We start from the raw sequence: 17,537 nt of genomic DNA, 5'->3' as shown, positions 1-17,537 counted from the left end.
CTTCTACAAACAGAAGTGGTATACTAGGGACTATGACATAGATAGCATCAAAATTTAAGTTTATTATCGCTAATGATTGTACCAAAAATGATCCATAGGATTTGGTTTTCGATGGGCAATCTGTGTCTCGGATTATAATTTATGGGGTTTAACAAATTTTGGGATAGGTTCGGAAATTATTTAGCAAACTCAGATAATTTCGGTGGGTTTTTATCCAAATTGCGCCATAAAAGTGTGGTAGGTTAAATTATTTTGAATATGTTCAAAAATATTAATTCTAAGTTGGAAGGATGTTTTAGTGGACTTGATTTGGTTTTAAGAGCTCGGAGATAAATAAAGTTTATGTATCTTTACTCTCTGAAGCTTTAAGTATGTTGATTTCAAGGATAAAATTATTTTAAAAGGCAAAAATGTAAAGACCCGGTCCATTAACTAGCTCCAGCCCAATATCCTAGTCGCACGAATCTCAAAGCAAAGAAAGAAACAAAAAAATAATTATTTATATCTAACATGCTCCACACATGAGATGGAAGAAGTGGACTCCTTCTAGGAGTCCAACTTCTTCTCGTACTCCGTCGAGCACGATGAGTCTAAGGATCACCAGAGCCCCAGACATCCCATAAATAGGCTTTCCTTTTTCCCTCGAGGCATCTCCCACTAATCTCCAATTGATCGCTGGCGAGATTTACTCTGTTTTCTTATTTTTTCCGTTAAGTGTGCACGGCGAGTCACCATCGATTAGCTCACCGGAGCAAGGTAATCAACCCTCCTTCCTCTTCCATGGCTTTCTCCCAGTTATAAGGCCATCATCAACGATCTAAGCCGAGCCAGCCGGTCGTCAGATTCGTTGAACGGAGCTCTTTTCTGGATCCCGCTCTTCTATTTTTTTCTCTTCTTCTTTCCATTCGGCCGGCCACTTTCTTATTCATCCAGTGAATTGCTATACATGATTGTAAACTATGGTAGATTCATATACATGTGGATGTCTTATGCTGGTGCTTGCAATATTTTTTTTTTCGTGGGTCGGCTACTCAAACTGCTCTCACATGAGCACAACCTGCTGCATCACTATCAAGAATACTACAGAGTGCAAAAGGAACTAAAGACTACTAGGACCATAGAAACTCTCTGAAATGTTGAGTAGTGAAGGAGGTGATCCAACCAGTAGCTTGGTTCGCCTTTCGAAGAACGAGCCTAACCTGGATGGCCCGACACTCCCGTAGCATCCGACACACGTTGAACAGTATCGGGTGCTCCACCTCCTCCCGCCCCTTTGCTGGAGGCGATCAATCAAGACAGAGGAATCCCCCTCCAAAATAATCATGTCCACCCCCAGCACATGTCTCGCATGAGATAGCCCCTCCCATGTCGTCCTGAGCTCCGCCTCAAATGCCGAGGTCTCAAAGGAACGATGTTCTCCGGCAGCAATCAGTCTGGAGCTATGGTCTCTGAACATAAATGCCACACCTGCCCAATCTCCACTAGCGGATAGGCTTCTATTGAAATTCACCTTAAAATGGCCAGGGGGTGGGGGCTCCCAAGCGACAAGAATAAACTTGGGCGCTATGGTAGCGTAGGAGGGTCCCAGATGTCCCTAGCCATCACCGGTGAATCCAGTCCAAAACACTCAATGACCTCCACTGCCCGATGGAGAGCCCGCTCAACAACAACCCTCAAGGGGGCCCTCCTATCCTCAAAGACTATGGTGTTCCTGTCCAGCCAATATGATAAACCAAGTAGACCGCAGCAAGTACCCCACCCTGCAGTGCCCGGTGATCGAACTGCGGACCTCACCTGTCAAAGAAAGTCCTCTATCCCAAAACCAGATCCCTGGAGGGGGAATGATGCCCTCCTCTAAACCTAGACAGCCCGTGGGCACTCAAACAAAACATGACTGATAGTCTCCACTGAATCAGGGCAGTCCACACACCGCGGCGAAATTCTAACCCCTTGTCTAGCCAGCATGCTCTTGGTCGGCAGGCAGTCCCAGACCAGATGAATAATGCCGCACGTGGGTAAACCCACATCCTCCAGATCCAGCTCCCATCACAATGTCTGGCCATCTCACCCCTCATCACCACTAGATATTAACCCCCTCACCCTGGCTGACTCGGTCGCCGCCCACACTAGTCTATCCTATCCACTGTGGGTTATTGGAATGGCAAATACCCTCTCCGAAAACTGTGCCCCAAAAACCTCGCGGATCAAGGGCTCATCCCACCAGCCCCCTCCGAGAACCATCATGTCGCAAATCCTGAGACCAGCCAGTCTCGTAGAGTCAACCATCGTCGGCATCCTGCACAACGGGATCTCCGCCAGCCACCTATCCTCCAGAATGTCAATGGACTGCCCGTCGCCAACCATCCACCTGATCACCGGTAGCACCCCCTAGGCAGAGGAACAGACCTCCTGCCAAATGCAGGAGGAATGACGCCCAGCCCGCAGCTCCCCTCCGGTCGGGAGAGCACCATACTTAGCCCTCATCAGGGCGCTCCATTAGCTGTTCGAATCCAGGATGAACCTGACTGCCTGCCACGCTGCTAGGACTTCACGCCTCGCTCGCAATGATAGGACCCCCAGCCCACCATGTCTGAGCGGCTGACAGACAACCTCCCATGCCATCAGATGAATGCCATGCCTACTGTCTCGTCTGCCCCACATAAAGTTCCTAAACAACTGCTCCATAGATATTAACAGCGACACAGGCACCTGTGTTCTCACCAACAAAAACACCGGCATCAAACTTAGAACAGGCCGCACCATAGTGATGTGCCCCATCATGGATAGACCATCAACATGTCACCCCTCCAACCTACGTCTAATGCTCAACTCAACCTCAGAGCAGTCACTACGCCGTAGGCGTCTTCTTGTAATGGGAAGCCTAAGGTATCTCATCATGCCATCCTGCTCACCCACACCCAGAATCTCTCTAATGGAAGCCCTGATCTGTAGCTGGGTCCTCGGGCTGAAACAAATGGCAGACTTGCCCCCGTTTACCAACTGACCAGAGGCAGAACAGTAGTCATCTGGGATATCCCTGATCACCCTCGCAGCCCGTCGAGTTGCTCATGCCAATAACAGGCAATTATCGGCAAATAATAGGTGCGAAATCCGACACTCCCCTACCGGCGGACTATACACCTCCAGGATCTGCTGCTTTGCCGCCTGCCGAAGAGCCCTAGATAATGCATAAGAACAGAGAATAAATAGTAGCAGGAACAGTGAGCAGCCCTGCCGAAGACCCATCGTTAACTCAAAGAATTGTGTAGGTGAGCCATTCACCATAATGGCAAAGGATGGAGAACATACACACCCCATGACCCACTCAATCCACTGCTCATAGAGCCCAAAGCTCACCAATGCACTGCGTAAGAAATCCCACTGCATCCTGTCGTAGGCCCTCTCCATGTCTAACTTGATACTCATCAAGCTTCTCCGGCGTAAGGCTCTCCGAAGATCGTGCATAAACTCCTGGGTAAGAAGAATGTTGTTTGTGATACTACGCCCTCCCACAAAAACACCCTGCTCCGGGCTGATGAGCCTAGGTAGAACGCCGCGCAGTCTCGCAACAAGAACCTTAGCTTTGTACAAGGTAGTACACAAGCTAATTGGCCGATAATGAGCCGGCTCCGAGGCATCCAACCTCTTTAGGATCAAAGTGACAAAAGTCCGCTTCCAATCCGTCTAAAGGACTGCCGAACTGAATAACTGTTGTATTGCCTCCACCACATCCTGTCCAATGATGGACCAATATCTCCTAAAGAAAATTGGAAGGAAACCATCCGCTCCCAGCGCCCTATCCTCCCCCAAGGACCACATGGCCTCCCTAATCTCCTCTCCCGTGACAGGTCGGACCAAGACCTCATTCTCCTCCTCTGTAACTCTAGCTTGAGGTGGTCGGCCGAGCCCTCTGTCTGTCGTCTCTACAAATGGCGTCGCTCTCCATCTATCACACGTACAAATGATATTTAGCTTCATCCGAAAAAACTTTCCATTATGGAGCATGTATAAATGGTCAGCCGGCACATTTATAAGCAATGTTTAACTCTATGCGAAGACACTTTACGCGCGCATTAATGGAGGATGCGATATATCATTGATGACAATAATCCTGCCGGCGCTCCAGTGATTTAAAATGAGAAACAAGGCAGAGATTAAAAATAATAATAATGAAAAAGGTCAACAACTTTTTTTACTAAAATAGATATGTCATACAATACGAGTACGGATATATCCAACAAAATTAGAAAATAAGAGATCGCGGAGTGTCCAAAGCAACTCCCCCTCCCCAGCTCATAGAGTGTCCTCAGAGTAGCTGACCACATAAGCAGCCACCCAGTTCGCAGTCCTATTGGCCTCAAAGGATTAACAATTCAAGTGGAGATACTCACTCGTATATGCTAATAAATCTAATATAACAAAAGTATGCAAACTTATGCAGCACGTCAGCAGTTTCTAACCTTAGCTGGTGCCACGTCTTCCCACGAGCACACGTTTTAGCCCCACTAATTTCCTCATAATATCACCATGCATAATTAAAGCCAAAAAAATGAACCATATTGGTTGGTCAGTAGAGATGGGCACTGGGCCGGGCCGCCCATGGCCCGGCATGGCCCGGCACGAAGCGGGCCGTGCCCCGCTTGTTATAGTAACGGGCCGTGCCTGGCACGGCCCATTAAAGGGGGCCGGGCTGGGTTATCATTTTCTGGCCCGCGGGCCGAGCCCGGCACGGCCCATAAGGGCCTGGGCTGGCACGACCCGCGGGCCAAGCACGGAACGGCCCGCGGGCCAAGCACATCACGCCCCATAAGGGCCTGGGCCTGGCACGGCCCGCGAGCCAGCCCGAAACGGCCCATAAGGGCCTGAATCGGGCCTGGGCCGGGCCAGGCACGGCCCGTCTCCCTTAAAATAAATGAAAATAATTTTTTTAATAAATTAATAAATATTGAAAACTAAGAATTTATTAATATAAAGCCACCTTAATAGTGGAAGGTTTGGCATAGACCTCTACCAGTTTATTAATTTAAATCAAAATGGTACATGAAGGGAGGTTTGGACCTTGGTCTGACCTCCAGAATACAATAAGAAAGGAGAAAAAATAGAGATGACTCACTTTAACAATTACAAAAATAAAAATGTACAATTATAAAAAATTAAGAAATCTTACTAATCATCAGTGATTCAGTATTCACTATTCAGTAGTGTTTGTATCATCATCATCAGAGGATGTTGTATTATGTCCACCTTTATCTTGAAGTCTCGCCTCAGCATCCAACCAATCTTTGAAGCAGAGAAGCATCTCAACCGTTTCGCCAGTCATCCTACTCTTTTCGTCAAGAACACGCCGACCTGCACTAAAAGCGGATTCCGATGCTATTGTGGACATCAGCACAGTTAAAATATCTCGTGCAATTGCAGACATAACAGGATATTGATTTTTAACACTCTTCCACCAAGATAATACATCTAGACTCTCTATTTGATTTTCATCATATGCAGACTGAAGATCTTTTTGTAAATAAAATTCTAGTTCACTACTTAAAGATGAAGAAGGTGAGATGAACTTGAAGCATGTGTGTGTTTTCTCTGTGCAATAAATGAAAAAATAGATGACAAACGAGAACTACTAGAAGAAGAAATAGAGCTTTGTACGGAGAATCTAGATCCACGAATTTTTTCATCATATATAGCATAAATATCATAAAGAAGTTGTTTTACTTCAATTTTAGCAAGTTCAGGATCTTGAATCATATTTTCACAGTATGCATCAAATAAAATTAGCACGCCATTCAATTTAACTCTTGGATCAAATACAACAGCTAAGTTATGCATAGAACATATCTTGTCCCAATACTCATTCCATTTAGATTCCATTTGTTCAATAATAGGCATTAAAACATCATCAAATCTATGTTCTGCAAATTTTTGACTAATTATATATGCTTGTTGTAAAAATGAACATGAAGTTGGATAATAAATATCAGAAAGAACATTGGTAGCATTATAAAAACTAAGCAAAAAATCTTCCAAAATTTTTTCTTTATTCTAATCAGTTTCAGTCAATGTAAAGCCTAATCCATGATCATTAATATATGCACTTAATAAGTTTTTATATGGGTATGCATCATGTATCATGCTATATGTTGAGTTCCAACGAGTAATTACATCAAGTTTAAATTTTTTAAAATGTTTACCATGATTTATACATAGTTTCTTAAATCTTGAAGTCTTGATCTTGAAGCATGAATAAAAGAAACTGCATTTCTAATTTTTAAAATCACATCTTGAATCATGCTCATGCCAGCTTGAACATAAAGATTTAAGATATGACATGCACATCTAATATGCAATAAATTTCCATTTAACATGGGATGCAATGAGTCCTTTAATAATGTAACAGCAGAATTATTATTAGATGCATTATCAAAAGTAATATACATAATTTTATCATTAATATTATATGAACATGCAGTTTGATAAATGATATTTGAAATTTATTGCCCAGAATGTGGAAAATCAAAAGCACGAAAAGCAAGAATACGTTTATTTAATTGCCAATCATTATCAATATAATGAGCAGTAATGGCAATAAAACAATTACTACCTACAGATGCTGACCAAATATCAGAAGTTAATGAAATTTTTACATTTAAAGTAGAGAGTGTTTCAATTAAAGTTTGTCTCATTGCTAAAAAGTTAGTCATAGCTACTCTTCTAAATGTATGCCTACTAGTTCTTTTGTAAGCAGGTTGTAGGTTTAATTGAACATATTCTTCAAAATTAAAAGATTCACATAAACTAAAAGGTAATTCATCCTTAACTATCCATTTTACAAGTGCTTTTCTTTGATTTTCATGATTATATGCAAAATTACCTACAAGTGATCCCCCTTGTATATTAAGGGTACTTTGAGCATGAGAATCATGCATCCTATGACTCTCTTGATGTCTTTTTAAATGGCCTGTTCCCCCACTACTACTACAACTATAAAGTTTGGCACATTTTTTACGTTTTGCTTTCCAGACTCCATCAACCATAATTCTATCAAATTCATTTCATACAGCACTAGTCCTCTTACGAGAAGAGGTTTGATCTTCACTCGGTTCACTAGTTCTAGAAGAACTAGGAACATGGGGTTGGGGATTAGTTTCTTCTCCCTCAGAAACAGGAGGAATGCCAAAATGACTTTCCTCAAAAGATGACATATCTAAATTAATGAATGCAAAAAAATAAAAACTAACCACAATGAGGAATTGAGTAGAGGGTCAGAGGGCAGAGGTAGAGCCGAGATTCTGAGCTTCCTCTTGTGCTCTCAACAGGAGTGAACTTCTCTTCTCAACACGAACCTCCTCTTGTGTAGCACTTGAACACTTGCTAAATGCAAACTAAAAATTAAATTGCTAGAAGAGCACTTTAGAAGAGAGAAATAGTAGTAGTAGAGAAGGAGAGAATAGTTAGTTTGGTGTGGTGAGAATGAGGGAGGAAAGGGGTATTTATAGGACTCCAAAATTTTTTTTCCCAAAATACCCCTTAAATTAGCCGTTTTTGGACTGTTGGGAGGGGTATTTTGGGAAAAAATCAAAAATAGCCGTTGGAAACGGCTATTTTCTCCCCCCTTCTAGACGGGTCGTGCCTGGCACGGCCCGTTTGCGCCCGAGACGGGCCGTGCCTGGCACGGCCCGTCTCGTGCCGTGCCGAGCCCGGCCCGCCAATCCACGGGCCTGGGGCCTGGGGCTAACGAAGCGGGCCGGGCCAGGCACGGCCCGTTTAGTCCGTGGGCCTGGGCCGGGCCGGCCCGGCACGGCCCGATGCCCATCACTATTGGTCAGGTTAAATAGTTTTCATTTGCGTGAACTGTGAGTCATATGAGTTGGTGGGGGACCATAAATATGTGGATTTTTTTAATATCTAAATTGGAAACAAAAGTCTAAAAATAAAAATAATTTATATACACAAAATTTGAAATAATTTTTTTTTTAATTTTAATTAAAAAAATTAGAGAGGAGCAAATATTTTTGTAAGTAATAAAATTCATCCAATTAGTAGTAGTTAATATATACGACCAAAGTACTTGAAGAATATAGAGTAATTTTATGGAAACTAATCTAACCAATTTTTTCATTAAAAATATATAAAATGTATCTCAAATAATTTTATTTTCTAACATACTTTAAATAATATATTAAATGCAAGCATATCTTATATCAAAAGTATCCTATCATATAAAACCAGATTGAAAAAAAAGAGAAAACAAATATACCCGTATATTACGAGTTATAAGCTGGTCAAATTCCTATATAGAAATCATATGGCATGAGAAACAAGGTTTTGTGTAGATGGCATCAAAATGATGCAACATGATTTGATTTTGCTTTTTTTGAAGAGATACCAAGTATCAGGGGAAGAATGGTGTAGTTTAGGAGAACTGGTGCAATATATGGATGTTAGGATTTCATTAAATAATAAATCATAAAACCAGCATTAGGTGAGCTTAGAAGGACTTTTCATATGCTCCATGGCTGCCCCGGAGCATTTTTCTTTCTTGAAAGAAAGTAGCTTCTTAAGTAGAAAAAGAAATAAAGAGGCATCTAATTTGTTGTCTGCTCACTCCAATGAATGGAAAGGTCAATTGTTATTGTTGACATTGCAAAACTAATATTGATGACAAAACACATCTAAACTCATTTATGGTCATCATATATGAAGCACGATATTATTAAACTTTACAAAGGATACTCTCTGCTAGACTTATGTCAATCAACTATTATCTTAAAAGGACTAATTTAGTCATTCAAAAAAAAAATGATAATATAGATGTTACATATAATTTCTACATATCATTTCTCAATTTTCTCTAAATTTTCACCGTAAGATCCTGCATAATATTAATATTGTCGAGGTATCACCAACGAAAACTTCCTACTATTATTTAGTTGATTTGTTATTGATAGCACCAATGATGTAGATTGCTATATTAATTATAATAGACATGCATCTATATATATTGAATAAAAAATATATATGAAATTTAAAATGACTTGACTAAAAATGTATACAACAACATTAGCATGAATTGCCTTTTGATTTAAATTTCATAACAAACCTTATTATAGTTTATTATAGGAATAGGCTAATTGTTGTTTGCTTCGTTGATTTATTTTTTGTTTAGAAACATGTAATTGTCGTTCTCTTCTTATAAATAAACTGGCAGCAAAGATTTTTATCAATATTATCTAGTCGCTTGCATGACAACCAAGGTTTTCTGAGTGAACATAGTTTTTGCTGTTCTCTATCACACATCAATTCCCAAAACAGGGATAAAGCGCGTGCAACGCCGTCGGATTTCGCCATGCCTATTGCTTCAGCCCCGTTAACCCCTTAACGCCCCTGTTAGAACGGGCTCTCCATCAGACAGTAGAGATCATGAAGGCTGCTGAATTAGATTTATCTGCAATAGTTAGGGACATTTGAGACCTCCTCTTTACTACCACAGCGTTCAGATTTGTTCTTATTTCTTGAGAGCCCTCACCCTCTGGTATTTAAAGATGAACTTCGATGAGAGTCTGTCCGACGGTGCCGATCGAATGGGAGTGACTTTTGTCATCAAAGATTACGGTGTCGAGCTGATTTACAACAGGAGGTTGTCGCTCTTTCGAGGCCTCGGCTTTTGGGGTGGAGCTTAGGGCAGCATAGAAGCGGCTTTTCTATGCGAGATATGTTCTGTAGGCTGGTTGTATCATTCTGGAGGAGATTCAGCTTTATTTTAGGGAAGAAGGCTAGGAGAAGGTGGAGCACCTGCTTCTGGGCGATATTCGTTGAATGATATGGAAGTGCCGAATTCTCCCTATCAGGCTAGCTGAGTCGTAAGGTAGTGTAAGCAGCTGATTCAAAAAAGAAAAGAAAAAAATTCCCCCTTCGCCCCGAATTCCTCTCTCGAACTAATAAAACCTTCTCCGCCACCACGCCCGGCGGTCGCTCCTGCTCCGCGAGACATGGATGTGGCCTTCACCCACTCGCACTTCCCCCTGGAGGCGCGGATGATCTCCTCTCCTCCCACCCGCTCTCGGGTCGCCAGGATCCAATCCAAGGCCGCTCTTACCCCTTCTCCGGGTGCCTCTCCGAGGGCATCCTCTCTCAGCAGCGGTTTAGTTGCTCCTTTCGTCGGAGGAAGCGTCTCCGGCGACTTCTCTGGTCAGAAGATGCGGATCCCGTCGCTAATCCCGTCTCCATCCGGTCGCCGGGGCAAGAGGGGCGTCATCACCATGGTAATCTCTGCTACACTGGCTTTCTTTGTTCTCCTTCTAATTTTTCTGGGGTTTTCTTGTGATCTGTTCATGGATTTTCAAGATTAAACTCTCGTTACTTTGATTTTCTTTTGTTATATTAAAGTTCTGCTTCCTGGGCTTCGTGTTCGAGCCCTTCTTGGACAAAGGAATGGTTTTTAGGCATTACAACTGAGATTGCTCGACTTAAAAGAGAAAAAATCATGTCATGATTACATGTATGGTGCTTATAGCATCCAATTAATATGTTGACCATTTAAACAACGAAGAGTATACGGTTGGTAAGAGGTGGAGAGAGTGTATGATACATGTTTTTGATCTCATTAAGCAATTGAGTATTTGGAAAATTGGGGCTGGTAATTTTAGTTTTGGATACCATTCGGGATCTAACTTGTGGGGAGTGCAATTGTGGCAAAAGGATTGCATATCATCATTTTAAAATTAAGGGAAATAAACTGTCATAACTCATAAGCAGTGGGAGACTATCAAACTGGCTACAGAAGCGCCAAGTGGCTCCTAGGCACTCAGGCAACTACGAAGGTGCTCACCAACCGGCTGGATGACTTTGCTTCCGAGGACCCCGGAGCTGGTAGGCACTTAGCAATGGAGCTTCCCAAGCACATGGGAAAGGCTGCCTAGGCCCCTGTACCTTTGACAAGATTGATATGGCTTCTATTGCCTGGAACAGACTAATATGCACATTACAGCATAGCTCTCCTCCGCCCATGCCTAGATGACAAATTATTTAATTTACAGTACAGGCTGATATGCAGTGGCACCTCAATCCTTGGTGACCAGATCATATTTCCTAGGCTCAACAGGTTTCTCAATTTGATAGGCTTTAATGCATGGTGATCGAGTAAGTTGTTCACTTGTGACACTGAAGTAGGATAATTCTCTTGTTTGTCCGGCCATTGGTGAAACATATAATTTTAAACTTGGTGTTAAACATACTATATAGTTCATACATAGTAACAGATATATGATTGTTGTTTCAGCATTAAATTTTTTGTGGTAGAGGTCTTATGTAACAAGTAATCTTTGCTTGATTATAATCTTCATGGTTTGTGTTCATTTGTCAACAGGTTATCCCTTTCTTGAGAGGAAGTGCATGGGAGCAACCACCTCCAGATCTAGCCTCTTACTTGTACAAAAATCGAATTGTTTACTTGGGTATGTCTCTTGTTCCATCAGTGACAGAGCTGATGCTAGCAGAGTTTCTTTATCTTCAATATGAGGATGCAGAAAAGCCAATTTACCTGTACATAAATTCCACCGGCACAACGAAGGTCATCTTCTTTTCGTCTTCCATAATATAATTCATCTTAAGTAGTTCGCTTTGAAAATATACAATCAGAAAGTTTTATGCATTTCAAACTTGAATCTATCAAAGGAGACCCTTACATTGATTATCTTATATCAAACATCAGAAATTGCTGCTGTCAGCTAGATGAGTAGGGAGTGTCCCGATATGTGTGCATGTTGATTGTTTAGTAGAAATAAGTATTACAAAAATTGCAGAACTTGCTTTAGGTACTCTTACATGCTTCACAACAGTGCCATAGGAGACTTCATTTCAGGATTTGTACATGTAAACACTGCATTTTAAATGTGCAAAGTATGTGTGCGTATGTGTGTATAAGTTTGGTGAAATTGTAAATATCCCACATTCAGACATTATTTCTTTTCCTGCTCTGAACATTAGTTGTAGCATCAGGATGGACTATTATGCACAAGCTGTTAAAAAGGAGATGGCTTGCAACACTCACAGACCAATTTTCCCTTCTTTCAGAATCCATGAACTAATACCCCTGCCATAGTTGCTTTAAGATTTCATTTACATTGTTTCATATTTGATTGTGCGGTGTTGACATGATTTAGATTTCACAATAATAGTAACAGTGAGATGATATATGTGTAAAGTTTAGTTAATCGATTTCTCACTTCAGGCCCTTAAATTAATGGAAACCAGAGGCTTACTTAAAAATATTAAGTAAGCTGCCAGTTGGTGCCTCAACTTGCAAAGTTGGTCACTTCTCTTTAGCTATTTCATAATGGATTGATTATATGTTCATGCTCAGATCATATTTCCTCTCTGTTGCAAGTCTATGCTGTTGAAGGAATACTGTTCAACCTGTATTCCTTCAACAACCTGGGCACTGCAACTTTCTTTCCAGTCAAGACAACCCTTTTTTTTTTGTAGCTGTCATTTATATTTTATCCCTGATAACATGTTTCTTATTTCTATATGTTTTTGGTGATAAGTATCCAAATAATTTGTGTGGATGAGTTTTTGATTTGCATAACTGGTATATCACTCTGTTGTGCTGGCATGTCTTAGATTTCCTCTCTGGCTGCATAGGATACTTGTATCTGGCTGCTCTAAAGGATATTATATTAAGGGGATATGCTCCCATGCCCCATAGTAAATGATCCTTTGGTTCTTTCAATAACACAATTTAGGTCACCTTCCACCCAGATAGACTTGGTCCCAAAATATCGTGTAAGCATTTGATCCTCTCTCAAAGGCCACTTAACAAAGACCACAAAATTCTCACAATCCCTAGCAGTCAGCTGTCAAAATCTGACCAGTCAAATTTCTGATAATAAATCCAGACCCAGGCTAACCTTTGGCCAATTCAGGCACGCCATCCAAATCTAGTTTCCCTGAGGATGGTTTAATCATCTAAAAAACATCTTGTTATACTCTAGGCTGGTGGCAAAATCTCATCCAGCTTGTATCTGCAATTGCTCTAATAGGTTCACCACCCTTGTGTCTTTGAAATGCCAGAAGGAAAATAATGTGCTTCATTGAATTGGTTCTGAGCTCAGAATGATGAGCATATAACACAATCCTATTTTCATCCTAATGGCATATTGGCTTTGTAATCTTGTTCAAGAAATTGGTGTGATGTCTCTTCCTTTTTGTGAAAAAGATTTATTTTGTGAGATGTCTCTAGCCATTCTTTAACTCCTCTTTTCTTCCAAACTCATACATAAGGGAAAAAAAAACTGCATTTGTAGTTTAAAAAAAACTGCATTTGTAGTTAAAAAAAAAATATCTCATAGTTTGGTCATAGGAATTATTTTCTGCACTTTCTTAACTCAGAAAAGCTCTCTCTTTTGTTAAACTAAATTAAGTGGCGATTTATTATTGCTAGGGAAGATGTAGAATTCACTGAACACTCCCCATGCTTGACCTGTACAATGTAGAAGTTTCTTATTGAAGAGGCAAAAATATGTGTGTGATTGTTGATTGCTATATAATAAACTTCTTTATAATCTTAAGTCATTTAAGGTGTAACTCTTCCTTAGCCTTTTTGTCATGTTATTCTATATTATCAAGTCAAGTAATATTGACATTTAATGCACCAATTGAAGAGCTATGGACTCGAAGTTACCAGCTTATGAAGTTGGTAAAGTCTTCGGCAATTATACCAAATGACCGGGATCAAATACTGCCTTCATCAGATTTGGGGCGTTTAGGGGTATTTGGCAGAGGGCTACTCCCCATTCTGCAGCCCATTGCTTGCAGGCCCTTTCTAGCGGGGAAAAAAGAGCAGCGGACTTTGTAACTGAAAAAAAGAAGAGCAGTGGCCTCTAATATAATCTTGAAGCTTTAATTAATGTTTCAATTATTTAAAGCTGCATGATCTTATACTTTATGGTTCTATTTGCCTTTTGTTCGATCTTTTATTTTTAGTTGCTTGAGATATTCCATGTTTGAAATTTAGTTTCGCTAACATTTGATAGAGAATCTTTTATTTGTTCTTCTAGGGTGGAGAAAAATTGGGTTATGAGACAGAGGCTTTTGCAATTTATGATGTCATGAGGTTTTTTTCTCAACCCTAGTTTTTGGATTCTCATGATACACCATTTTTTTTACATGATGCTTGTGGCTGATAAAGAAATGCTAGCTCATAGAAAGCTATCTTTAGTTTACTGCTGTCTCTCTCTCTCTCTATGAAAGCGGAGGGTGCAAAAAGGGGTTAAAAGGGCAGCTCAATGAGGTCAGACGTATACAACCTTATCCCTGTATGTAGATAGGTTGTTTTTATATTTCAAACCCATGACACCTAGGTTACAATGGAGCAACCTTACTGCTATACCAAGGCTCATCCTATTGGGGTGCAAAGAGGGGTTAATGTTATAAAATTGGAAAATTGATGTGGACACGGAAATAGAGATGGAGAGATGCATCTTTTTTTTTTTTTGGTGGGGGGGGGGGGGGGGGGGGGGTCAAAAGGAGTTAATGTTGTAAAATAGGAAATAAGGATATAGAGGCATAGAAATGATACATGTAGACCTGCTAACCAAAGAGCAAATGAGGTCACATTTTAAGCTGTCCTTATAGGTCAAATGTTAGCACCTTCTTGTCGTCTGTATCCATATCAACCTAGGAAAGAGCACTCATACAGAAATTTATCTGCACTTCAAGCAATTACACAAGTACTTCTCAACTCTGAGGGATTTTACAACTTAAAATTACTATCTTCAGCTCGCATTTAAAGGTCTCCACTTCATGCCATATATAAACTAATTTACTATTTTGAGTCTTGTGTGACTTTTAGTAACTCAACGCTGCTCTCTCTCTCTCTCTCTCTCTCTCTCTCTCTCTCTTCATGAACCTTCTGATATGCAAAGTACATTAGTTTAAACTGGTTAGGGGATTATGGGTATACTCGGTTTATGTTGACAAGGTTTGAAATTTTGTGGCATGCCCCCATGTCATTCACATACCAGTACGCGCATGAGATGTCATATGCTCCTTGTATGTACTCACAGTTTGCTGAAAAAAAATCTAATCATGCTTTGCCAAATGGGATGATACCTCTGCATTAACACAAGCCAATAATCTAATTTCTTTAGAGACCCATTTCCCCCTACCTACCCGAATCCACTGCTGCACCTTGCCCCACTTCAGGTAATTGTGGATCATACTTTGTTTTGGCAAGTTGATACACCAGTGAAAACTGATGTCTTTCCTTCACGGTACAGGTATGTTAAACCACCTATTTTCACACTTTGTGTTGGAAATGCTTGGGGAGAAGCCGCATTACTCTTGGCTGCTGGTGCTAGAGGAAACCGTGCTGCTCTACCATCATCAACAATAATGATAAAGCAGGTATCTCTTCTTCTGTGGCATGTAATTTTATGTTTAACCTATTTGTTTTTCATAATGCTGCTTGATTTAGTTTTGTAGTTTTGTATGCCATTTTCTGTTGTAAGGCTAGTCCTTTTTGTTAATTTATTAGATATGCCTATTCGGTATTGACTACCATCTTTGCTCCAATCTACAGCCAATTGCGAGGTTTCAAGGCCAAGCGACAGATGTTGATCTTGCAAGAAAAGAAATAAAAAATGTGAAGGCAGAATTGGTAAGTATTCTTTAGTGCTTTTTATATGCTTACAGAAAAACAAATTGTGCTCTTGTGCATTTAGTTATTTTCTCCATTAATTGGGTGATATCACATGTTAGGAGCCTTAACTCTACGTGGGATTCCGATCCCATCATGGCATTGATTTGGAAATATGCTGGTTATTGCAATAATGAAATTGCTTACCATGCTTGCATGCATAGACTTTGCTCACTGCATCCTTAAGCTTCACATGATCTAAATCATAAGTATGTGTATGAGGTCTCTTGATTATACATAATACGAAGCCAAATTCCCATTCATGCTTGTTTATGAAACAGTTGGTTCTGTACAGACAAAGGAAATGTAATGTTGAATGGGTTGGACATCATTGTTCTAATTGCTGAATATTTACATGTATTATGGAATATGCCCATCTCCTGCTAAAATCTATGATGTATAACAAATCTGTCAAGTGGCATTCATAATTTGGCAAAAGGATCTGCTTCCAAAGTACGTGTCGAATGAAACAATTCTGTAATTTCTTTTCTCCTCAATAATTTCACAAATGTCAAATATACGATACTTGTATTATAAGAAAAAATTCCTTTCAACCTTAATACTGCAAATGTACAATTAAAAATTTTGTTAACAATTATAAAAAAAATCCTGAACGCTTGCAGCAAATTTATACTAAATCAATATCATAAATTTTTTACTGATTGCATATGTAGATGCACCAATTATCTTGGAATTTGACTCTCTTGGATGAGTGTGTCTAAGATCTGTTGTTGGAGTTCTAGCCATTAGGAACTCTGCCTGGATTGTCATAAAACAATCAGACTAGTCGAAAAAATCATCTAGAAAAGCTAATTAAAAAAAGACGAAGAATGCCATCTTGGTCAATGTTTGAGCCAAAGCTATGCCATTTTCGAAACTGACTTGAAGCTACTTTGTTTAGGTTGCTCTTTATTCTAAGCATATAGGAAAACCTCCTGAACAAATTGAGGAAGATATCAGACGCCCAAAATATTTCAGTCCTAGCGAAGCAGTTGAGTATGGTATCATCGATAAGGTAATTTCTGGGTGCAAGGAAAAAAACTATTGCCTGCCTAGTTGTATCAATAACTACTGCTGCTAAGCTTCTCATAATCTGCAGGTGTTGTACAATGAAAGAGGCCGGGAAGACCGTAGTGTCGTATCTGACCTTAAAAGAGCTCAACTTATATAAAATCTAAACAGAAGCAACATGCTTAAAAAATGTTGAGGTAAAATCGTCATGTGATTATTTACAAGAAGCCGCATCTTACTGGTCAGCTTTCTGAAAGCAAAAGGGCTTATATGTATTGATTGAGTTGGTAACTTACTAGTTTCCAGAATCTGATCCATTTTCGTGGTCTGTAAAAAGAACCAGTTGAAGAATCTGAGAATATGTTCGGTTCTATAATTTCATGTACTACTGCAAATTCTGCTATTTTGGCGTTCTTGCTTTTGATCAGTTCCGGTCATGTAAAAGTTTCATGGTAGTAACTATCCACAGTGGAGATAGCGATTGGCAGCGATATAACCCCTGATGCTTGGCTTTGCAAATGTATCTGAAAACTTTTCTGGTTATCATGATCAGCTTTTTCTTCGATGTAGGAAAAGGCTCATAGAGGTCCTTTTGAGTTTATTGTGGCTTGGATACTCTGGGAGTTGGATGAAGAGGCGTTGCATATGAGCATCAAATCAGTTCTATAACGTCATGCGGTCATAAGAAGTTTGCAATTTTCATGCTTTTACTTTGATCAGTTCTCAGTTGAGTAAAATGGTTTCGATAGTAAGTATGCACAAGGAAGTTATCAATTGACAGCAAGAAAAATCTCTGCTGCTTGACATTCCAAATATGTCTAAAATC

General features: G+C 40.2%; 1 protein-coding gene across 1 annotated transcript; it reads left to right on the top strand.

Annotated features, from left to right (window-relative positions):
* The first annotated feature begins 9,727 nt into the window (after positions 1-9,727).
* Positions 9,728-17,207, top strand: LOC103712677 (ATP-dependent Clp protease proteolytic subunit-related protein 4, chloroplastic-like). The gene is made up of 7 exons (XM_008799260.6): positions 9,728-10,265; positions 11,369-11,572; positions 14,061-14,116; positions 15,282-15,408; positions 15,584-15,661; positions 16,602-16,715; positions 16,800-17,207. Exons 1-7 carry the CDS (start codon positions 9,993-9,995, stop codon positions 16,869-16,871), a joined length of 924 nt encoding a protein of 307 aa, XP_008797482.3. The 5' UTR covers positions 9,728-9,992; the 3' UTR covers positions 16,872-17,207.
* The last annotated feature ends 330 nt before the right edge of the window (positions 17,208-17,537 follow it).

This window comes from Phoenix dactylifera, chromosome 1 (assembly GCF_051530095.1).
Source record: "Phoenix dactylifera cultivar Ajwa chromosome 1, Ajwa_hap1_PhDact_Kaust_v1.1, whole genome shotgun sequence".
Taxonomy (NCBI): domain Eukaryota; kingdom Viridiplantae; phylum Streptophyta; class Magnoliopsida; order Arecales; family Arecaceae; genus Phoenix; species Phoenix dactylifera.
Note: the sequence above shows the minus strand (reverse complement) of the source record. Positions and strands in the feature narration are given on the sequence as shown.